The sequence below is a fragment of the Suncus etruscus genome, chromosome 17 (genome assembly GCF_024139225.1).
Source record: "Suncus etruscus isolate mSunEtr1 chromosome 17, mSunEtr1.pri.cur, whole genome shotgun sequence".
Lineage (NCBI taxonomy): Eukaryota > Metazoa > Chordata > Mammalia > Eulipotyphla > Soricidae > Suncus > Suncus etruscus.
In genome coordinates this window covers 36,747,731-36,757,786 of record NC_064864.1, presented here as the reverse complement: position 1 = coordinate 36,757,786, position 10,056 = coordinate 36,747,731, and the positions used below count along the sequence as shown (strand labels likewise).

Here is a 10,056-nt window from a genome sequence, read left to right as displayed (position 1 = left end):
CGGGTTTAGCCGGGTGACCTTGGCACCACCAGGCTCCTCAGAAGGCCAGGGGGCAGGCACCTCTAGGCCTTGGCCTCTACTCCCCCAAACCCCCAAAACTCTCCTCCCTCAAGCCCAGCAGAGCAGGTCGGCCTCCGCCAGGCTCAGCCGAGGTGGGGTCGCCTAGGGGTCGCAGCGCCTGGTCACGTGACCCCTTGTGCCCTCATAGAGCCCCGCCCGCCGCGTCACGAGCGCGCGGCTGGCCCCGCCCCTTCTCAGCCGCCAGGCCCCGCCCCTTCTCAGTCGGCCGGGCGCCCGGGCTCACACTCCACCACTCCACCGGGCCTGACTGGCTCAGGCCGCTCGTCCCCGCCCAGGCCCGCTCCCAGCCAAACCCGGCAGCACCGCGGCGGGGCCCGGCGGCGGCGCGACTCCCGGAAGACGTCCCAGCGGCCGGCAGCCCGGGCATGCGCAGTGGGGAGGGCCGGCGGCCGGCGCCCCAGGAGGAAGCCAGCAGCAGCAGCAGCAGCAAATAGCAGCAGCAGCAAATAGCAGCAGCAGCGGCCGCGTCCGTGCGCCCTGATCCCGGAGCGTCCGCCGGGCTATGCGGGTCGGCTTCGCGTGGCTCCTGCTGCACCCCGCGCTGCCCGGCTCCGTCCGCCACCTTCTCGGCGCCCACCCGCCGTGCCCCAAGCGCCTGAGTGGGTAAGCGCCGGGACACCCCGCCACCATCACCCTCCCAGCCCCGGGCCAAGGCGGGTCGCGGTGTTTGCGGGTGCTCGGCTTTGCAAAGTGGTGATTCAGCACTTCCACGCCCGTTGCACGCCCGGGCCCCGCACCGCCTCGCCTCGCCCAGGCTGCTCGCTGCAGCGCCCACGGAAGGGCGCTTGGAGGCCTGGCTGGTGGCCCCCAGTGCTGGGGACCTCCGCCCGTGTCTCCCCCCCCCAGTGTTTGGGGGCGCCCCGGAGCGACGGGAATCCCTGGAGGACTCTTTGGGGGCGCTGATCGCTAGAACCCGAGTCCCCTTGAGATTGCTCAGCCCTGCTTGATTGATTTATTTTGTCCCCTCCTCTCCCTTTTCTGCTCCTGGTGCACCGATTTTCCAGACACCCACCCCCACCCCTGGCTGGACACCCATAAGCTTGGCGCCTGCAAGTGCAAAAGTTTGCCAGCTTCACTCACTCTACTCCGCCTTGGGGAGTCCAGGAGGGTTGTTGGCGAGAATTGGGGGGAGAGAGAACCAAGGGGGAGAGATTTGCTGCATTCTCATCCCATGCACACACACACCTTGCGGGACCGAGGCAAAAAGACCCCAAAAAGACTTGCGATCTCCCCACCCCGTGGCCCATCTCCAGGATATCTTGGGGTATCGGGGCGCTGTCTTGCTTGGCTTGTGCAGCCATCCGGTGGCGTCCTCTCTCCTCTGGCTGGCTGGCTGCAGGGTGCACCTTGCAAAGACATTGTCTGTCTCCTCACGAACGCCCAATTCCCCCGTGCTGTGTATATGTGTGTGGGGAGAACCGAGGGATTGGCAGAGATGGCAGTATTGTCTCCTTGCCCTGCTCCGTTGTGATGCGTGGTCTTGAAACCCGCAATCCCCCCAACCCCCTGTTTTCGATGACATCAGGACCTCCTAAGTGCAGAGCGCGGTGCTTCTCAGCCTGGTGCAGAATGTGGCCTTCTCTCCAGCAACTTGGGCTTGGTTGGGGGCAGATTGATTGCCATGAGGGTATTTTTTTTTTTTTAATGCAGACACCTCTGCTGGATCCTGAGCCAAAGGTGGGCAGTGTGAGAGGGACCTGTGCTGGAACTGGGGTGCTTGGTGTCGGGGTGATCTTTGAAGGGATCCTGGCGGCAGCTGTGCGAAAGCACACGAGTCTCCGACGTCTAATTTCCGTGGGGATGGTGAATCTTGGTGGAGGAATCTGGGCATGCAATCAAGTCCTACACCCTAAAGGTGGAATAATGGTAGCTTGGGCTTTGATTCTTTTTAGTTGGGCTCCTCTCCCACCCCCGGGAAGAGGAAAGGTGCCATTATAAAAGTTTCTGAGCTGTAGCATAATCTGCTGAAACTGGTAGTGTAGGAAATGAAGTTGGCGGCTATGTGCTGGATGGATGTCAGGAGTTGAGCGAACCCAAAGCTGAGAAACCAGTTGCTGCAGACTTTTGAGGGCCTGAACTCAGGCGGGTCGTAGTGGTACTCAGGCCTGTTTTAGAGGAGGAATCTGCGGAACTTGTTTTCCCTCTTCTTTCCCGAGGCACGCAAATGCCTCCACAACAGGCAAACAGGTTTCTGAGCTTAGAGAAATTTGTGAGGATAGTATGGTCCTCCTTCAGGGCAGAATATTTTATTTCTTTTTTGGGGGGATGAGGGGATGGGATGGCGATGGTGGTGGTGATATTTGGGCCATCCCCTATGGTGTTCAGGATTTAATCTGGCTCTGTGTTTAGGGATCACTCGACATGGGCTTCAGGTTCCCCCACTCCAGCCTTGTGCAAGACAAGTGTCTTAGCTACTGTATCGAATTTCTCTGGCCCCTAGAATGAATGATTTTTATTTATTTTTCTTTTTGGTTTTTTGGGTCACACCCCGCGGTGCTCAGGGGTTACTCCTGGCTCTGTGCTCAGAAGTCACTCCTGGAAGGCTCCGGGGGACATATGGGATGTCAGGAATTGAACCGATGTTCATTTCAGGTTGGCCGCTTGCAAGGCGACCTTACCGCTGTGCTATAGCTCCAGCCCTGAATTTATGATATTTTTTTTTTTTGTGTTTTTTGGGTCTCACCCGGCAGTGCTCAGGGGTTACTCCTGGCTCCATGCTCAGAAATTATTCCTGGCAAGCATGGGGGACCATATGGGACGCCGGGATTCAAACCGATGACCTTCTGCATGAAAGGCAAACGCCTTACCTCCATGCTATCTCTCCAGCCCCTGAATTTATGATTTTTAAAGAAAATCATTCTTTTTTCTTTTTTGGGGGGCCACACCTGGCTCTGCTTAGGGGACCAGACACCACATTGCTGGACAAGCACCTTTGTATACTATCTCTGGCCTTAGCAAGACACTAATTTCCATGTATTTTACATACAATTTGCTTTTGTCTGTGGGTTTTCTTCCACTGCTGGTTCGATCCCCATATCCCATAAGGTCCCCCAAGCTCGTCAGGAGTGATTCCTGAGTGCAGAGGTAGGAGCAATCCCCGAACACTCCTGGGTTGTGGCCCAAAGACAAAACAACAAAATGAGGCTTAGTGTGTGTTTTGCTTGCAGGAAGCCTCCCTTGCTGTTTGGTCCTCAGTACTATCCAAAGCATAACCCTAGCATAGAAGTAAGAACATTTGGGGGCCGGAGAGATAGCATGGATGTAAGGCATTTGCTTTGCATGCAGAAGGTCGATGGTTCAAATCCCAGCATTCCATATGGTCCCCGAGCTTGCCAGGAGCAATTTCTGAGTGTAGAGCCAGGAGTAACCACTGAGCGTTGCCGGGTGTGACCCAAAAACCAGTGGGATGCTAGAATTCGAGCCACCATCAGTACTGGGTCAGCTGCATGCAAGGTAAACAACCTACCATTATGCTATCTCTCCGGCCCCATAAACTCCAGGTTTTTTTAAATTACTTTCAGATCATGACAGTCAAAACCATCCCAGTGGGGCCGGGTAGGTGGCGCTGGAGGTAAGGTGTCTGCCTTGCAAGCGCTAGCCAAGGAAGGACCGCGGTTCGATCCCCCGGCGTCCCATATGGTCCCCCCAAGCCAGGGGCGATTTCTGAGCACATAGCCAGGAGTAACCCCTGAGCGTCAAACGGGTGTGGCCCAAAAAACAAAAACAAAACAAAACAAAACAAAACAAAAAAAAAACATCCCAGTATAATGTAGCCCAGAATTAGCCCACTCTCCACCTCTTGCCCTTTTTAAAATTTTATTTTAGGCACTGATTTATAGTATTGATAGTGGCGGGTTTCCTGCGTAAAACATTCCAACACCACACCATCCACCAGGATATTGGCTATTTCCTCTACCAATGTCCTGTTGTCCCCTCTCCACTCCAACTGCTTCCTACTGAAGACAGGTCCTTAGCTTCTTGCCTTGGTTTTTAGTTTTTTCTTGTAATGTTTCTTTGTATCCCACAGGAGAGTTTATTTTGTATCTGTTTTCCTCCTTCATCAGTAAGATAACTCTCCAGGTGATTTATTTATTTTGGGGCCACACCCAGGGGTTACTCCTAGCTTTGCGCTCAGAAATCACTCCTGACAGGCTCGGGGACCATATGGGATGCCGGAGATTGAACCCAGGTCTGACCAAGGTTGCCCATGTGCAAGGCAAATGACCTACAGCTGCTCTATCACTCTGGCCCCTGTACCATAGTTTGTTTTTTTTTTTTTTTTTTTTTTTTGGTTTTTGGGCCACACCCGGTAACGCTCAGGGGTTACTCCTGGCTATGCGCTCAGAAGTTGCTCCTGGCTTGGGGGACCATATGGGACACCGGGGGATCGAACCGCGGTCCGTCCAAGGCTAGTGCAGGCAAGGCAGGCACCTTACCTGTAGCGCCACCGCCTGGCCCCTTTTTTTTTTTTTTTTTTATCCAGTCACCTCTTTGTTTGTTTGGTTTTTGAGTCACACCCAGCAGCTCTCAGGGGTTACTCCTGGCTCTATGCTCAGAAATCACTCCTGGCAGGCTTGGGGGACCATATGGGGTGCCAGGATTCGAACCGATGACCTTCTGCATGAAAGGCAAACGCCTTACCTCCATGCTATCTCTCCAGCCCCAACCTGTTTGTTTTTTTGTCCCCTTTTGTTTATCTGGTATTAGGCATCAAACTCATGTGTGGAAGACATGTACTTTACAATCCAGTCACATCCCTTACCCAGTGGTGTTGGTTTTGTTTTTTTTTTAATTTATTTTTTCTTGTGGTTTTTGGGTCACACCGGCAGTGCTCAGGGGTTATTCCTGGCTCCACGCTCAGAAATTGCTCCTGGCAGGCACGAGGGGGGGGGGGACGGGACGGGACGGACGGACGGACACGACGACCATATGGGACGCCGGGATTCGAACCGATGACCTCCTGCTTCATGAAAGGCAAACGCCTTACCTCCATGCTATCTCTCCGGCCCCGGTTATTATTTTTTTTAATCTTAGTGTTGCTTGGAGGACCAGGTGGGGTGCTGGGAATTAAATCCAGGTTGTCCACATTCCAAGGAAATACTATATGATCCAGCAGTATTATTTCTACCTGTACCTGCTGTACCATCGCTTTGGATTCCTCCAATTTTTTTCTAACTGAAGCAGCATTGTATTAATTAGAACATAAATTTCAGGTGTTCGTCATTAAAAATAAATATATATGTCATTAAATTTATCACTAAACTTGATTACTTTTTATTTTGAAGTAAAGAATATTTTTTACAAGTCAATTCAGGAAATAAAGGGAGGGAAAGAGAGACCTATATGCTCAAGAGAGAACTCAGGCTTCAGCAGAGTAGAAAAAGGAAAATTCATGTCCCAAGGATGGATATGCAGGGCATTTCCCCAGATTGGAGAAATGTACCCTAAAGTAATAAAATACTCAAGGGAAATAAGCAGGCATATGTTCACTTTAGATTAAAGCATGAAATTTTTTTTTTTTTTTTTTTTTGGTTTTTGGGCCACACCCGGCGTTGCTCAGGGGTTACTCCTGGCTATCTGCTCAGAAATAGCTCCTGGCAGGCACGGGGGACCATATGGGACACCGGGATTCGAACCAACCACCTTTGGTCCTGAATCGGCTGCTTGCAAGGCAAACGCCGCTTGCTATCTCTCCGGGCCCATGAAATCTTAAATGTCCACATCTCAAGAGGGAGGAGGGAGGTTATGAGCAACATGTGCATGTAAGTCCTATATGCTTGGGCCCAGGAAGCACATGTGCCAACAAAAAATTTTCAGAAAGAAATACACATTGTCGGGACTGGAGAGATAGCATGGAGGTAAGGCATTTGCCTTTTATGCAGAAGGTCGGTGGTTCGACTCCTCGCATCCCATATGGTCCCCTGAGCTAGCCAGGAGCAGTTTCTGAGCATAGAGCCTGGAGTAGCTCCTGAGCACTGCCAGGTATGACCCAAAAACAAAACAACAACAACAAAAAAGAAATACATATTGTCATTTATAATACTGTTTGTGTTTTAGGGGACTTTATGGGCCACACCCAGCAGCACTCGGGTTACTCCTGGCAAGCTTGGGGACCATTGGATGCCCAAAATCGAATCCCGGTCAGCTGCATGTAGAGCAAACACCCTCCTGTATGCTGTGCTATTGTTCCGGGCCCATCATTTATAATACTATTACATTTTCATGTATAACACATTCTGACTTCATAGCCTCCTCTAAAGTGTCCACTACTTTCCTCTACCATTGTCCAATGACTTTCCTATCATCTTATAACCTGCTTCTTCTCTCCCCTGGGGTAAGCTTCCCAGTTAAGATCAGTTCTCAATTTCTGTTACTTTGTGGTTTTTTGTGTTTTTTTTTTTTTTTTTTTTTTTTGCTTTTGGTGTCAAACCTGCTGGTGCTAAGGTTACTCCTGGCTCTACACTCAGGAATCACTCCTGGCAGGTTTAGGGGGACCAAATGGGATGCCATGGATCGAACCTGGGCCGGCTGTGTGCAAGGCAAGTACCCTACCCATTATATTAGCACTCTTGCCTCAATTTTGCTTTCTTTTAAAAGGAGTTACACATTCCAAGTTTGGATGTGGTGATTCCAAAATGAGATTCAAACATGGACAAAAAATGGACTCAGGTCAGTATAGCTCAACTGGCTAGTGTCCATTCATACTTTGCATACAGGAGGTCAAGGTTGGGTTCAGTCCCTAGCACCAAATATTCCCTCCAGGAGTGATCCTCAGCCAGTAAGTTAGGAGTAGCTTCTGAGCAAAAATATGGCCACAAAGCAAAATACTTGTATGCTATTATTATTAAGTATATAAATTGGTAGTACTTTATGGAAAACAGCATAGAGATTCCTTGAATAAAACAAAAAACACGGGGCCGGGCGGTGGCGCTAAAGGTAAGGTGCCTGCCTTACCTGCGCTGGCCTTGGACGGACCGCGGTTCGATCCCCCGGTGTCCCATATGGTCCCCCAAGCCAGGAGCAACTTCTGAGCACATAGCCAGGAGTAACCCCTGAGCGTTACCGGGTGTGGCCCAAAAACCAAAAAAAAAAAACAAACAAACAAACCAACAGTGAAAGGATGGGAGATAGCCAAGGTTGGTAGTACATTATTTGTTTGCAAGGGGCCTTGAGTTTGATCCTAGCACTGCAAAAGGTCCCTATGAGACATTTTGGAACAACCATCTATATGTTATCAGTTATATTTCAAAAACAGATAACAAAAAGGAAATTACCTGTAGGAAATACTCTGTGATCCAGCATTATCACTTGTAGGCATTTATCCAAAGATATGAAAACAATGACTTGAAAGGGTATTTATTTAGTGAGTTCTGTGTGTTCTTAGCAGCATATGAACATTAGCCTAAACATAGAATTATAACATATCTATATATGACTGGATGACGAAGTGTGGTAATATGGGAGACACTGGGTTTATAGTTTCTGACACAAAAAAGATAAGATGTTTGAAGAGTGCCCACTGAGCACCCTCGCACCATGAGAGCAGGGGACTGGCACCTGCCTAGCCAGCGTTCTATACTGTGGATCATAGGCTCTGAGGCAGAATCGCAGGTCAGTTCTATTGGTGCAGGATACACTTGTCCTAAGCTATTTTTTGCAGCAGCGAGACTTTCTTTCTTTCTTTTCTTTTCTTTTCTTTTCTTTTCTTTTCTTTTCTTTTCTTTTCTTTTCTTTTCTTTTCTTTTCTTTTCTTTCTTGCCACACCCGTTTGATGCTCAGGGGTTACTCCTGGCTAAGCGCTCAGAAATCGCCCCTGGCTTGGGGGGACCATATGGAACGCCGGGGATCGAACTGCGGTCCTTCCTTGGCTAGCGCTTGCAAGGCAGACACCTTACCTCTAGCGCCTCTCCGGCCCCTCTTTTCTTTTCTTTTTTTAAATACTACAAATAAAACCTTTTTATTTGTTACCAATGAAAGGCTGAATTTTAACAGATTCTTGCACTGGTGGTTCATATCCATCAGCTCTTTCAACTTTAGCACTTGTCTGATCTCCAGTAGCTTTTCCAGAACTGCTACCTTCACATTAAGCTCCACGAGTTTCCCCAACTCAAACTTAGGCTTCTTCAGCATTTTGACAGAGAGTCTTTCTACATTTCGTGGGTCTAGTCTACAGCTGTCTGCTGGTACCTACATGTTTCCTGCAATGCAGGGCCTTGCTGTACTTTCTGTAGCACCTGCAGGAGAGATCACAGTGGGCAGGTAACCTCCAGGAATCTCGTGTTTTTTCCGAACTGTTCATTTGGTGACTGCAGGGACTGTGGCATTTGACACCTACCATGACCTAACTTATAGGGAGAACACCTATAAACTGCCTACAGCATATCCCAAGCAAACTTGATCTGATCTCAGGATTTCTCACTCAGTAGAAGCTTTGGATGTGCTCTTCCAGCCTGTTCTAGAAACATCCCATAATGAAATCAAAGGGCAGTCGAATCTTTTTTTATTTGGAGGGGCAGTCTAGTCTTGGGGCTGTGTCCTGCCAACTGCATTGCAAGTTACAGTGGTCTCATGATTTCATCTCATGAGTTTAGGAGTTACTCCAAATTTTTTAGGGGCGAGGCAGGGATGTAAAGGCTAGCCTTGAACCCCTGAACAGGCTTTTCATGGCTCTAAGCCTTCTTCCCTGCAGATTCTGCCTTCTCTGAAGGCCCCAACTCTTCCTGGAATAGTTAACTGAACCACAAGTGTGCAAGAGCTTTGTTGTTCTTGGTCTTCCCAGTGTGTTGTGCCTGCACCATCTACGGGGCCCAATGATGGTGGGAATGGGCATGGATATGTTGGCTACTACATATCACTTATGAGTGGGGTTTGTCACAGTATGTTGTGCCAGCTGGCACACAATGTCTGGTGATAGTGCCTCCTGCACATAGGCAGCTCTGATGATCAAATGAGGGAAGCTCTGGTCCTTTAGTGAACCACAGAGTCAGCTTCCAGAAATGAGAAATTGCTGCCTATGCTGCAGTCCTTGACTTTACTGTGATATACTAGTAACATTTCTTGTTGGAGAGGTTTTAACCAGTTTTTTTTTCCTCTGCCAGTGTTTGTTTTGTTTTGTTTTGTTTTGGGGTCACACCCAGCAGTGCTCAGGGATTCCTCCTGGCTCTAAGCTCAGAAATCGCTCCTGGCAGGCTCCCGGGACCATATGGGATGCCGGGATTCGAACCACCGTCCTTCTGCATGAGATGCAAATGCCCTACCTCCATGCTATCTCTCCGGCCCTGCTCTGCCAGTTTTTATCAGTGTATCTGAGGGATTCAGTGTATTCCATATATGTAAGGTTTTTAAGGATAAGCTTTCCCAATTTTTATCTTGCCCCAAATTTTTCTCTTCAGCATGATGGGAGACACACTTGTTAATGATTTTGATGTACAAACCCAAGTGTGTGATTACCTTGCTCTTAAATGTGCCTACTGTAATGGTATCTGAATTCAGTGTTATTCTGAATATTAGTATGCCCTTAGTTAACAAAATGAAAGTATTTCTCAGTTTATCCGCCAGTGGAGAAGAAAAGATGGACCTGTATTCAATGGAATACTATTCAGTTATCAAAAATGATGAAGTTATGCCCTTTGCAGCTTCCTGAATAGAACTTGAAATGTAAGTCAGAAATTACTCTTGGCAAGCTTGGAGGACTATATTAGATGCTGACGATTGAACCCCAGTCAGCTGTATGCAAGGCAAATGCCCTACTCACTGTGCTATTGCCCTGGTCTCCTTAGATAAAAAATTTTTGTTTTGTTTTTATGCAACACCTGACAGTGCTCAGGGACTTGCAGGTACTCCTTGGTTTGCACTCAGAAATTACTCCTTGCTGGGCTGGAGAGATAGCACAGTGGTGTGGGGCATTTCCCTTGCATGCGGCCAACCGGGAGGGATCCAGTTCGAATCCCAGCATCCCATATGGTCCCCCAACCT

The 10,056-nt window shown here is 49.2% G+C and overlaps 1 protein-coding gene across 2 annotated transcripts in view; it reads left to right on the top strand.

The window, feature by feature from the left end:
- Positions 1 to 471: 471 nt before the first annotated feature.
- The window catches only part of IDE (insulin degrading enzyme), a 113,729-nt gene continuing 104,144 nt past the window's right edge, over positions 472 to 10,056 (top strand). For both annotated transcript variants that reach the window (XM_049790823.1, XM_049790822.1), the window contains exon 1: positions 472 to 684. In XM_049790823.1, the coding sequence (XP_049646780.1) occupies positions 584 to 684 (101 nt within the window). In that variant the 5' untranslated portion in view covers positions 472 to 583. The remainder of the gene's footprint in view (positions 685 to 10,056) is intronic.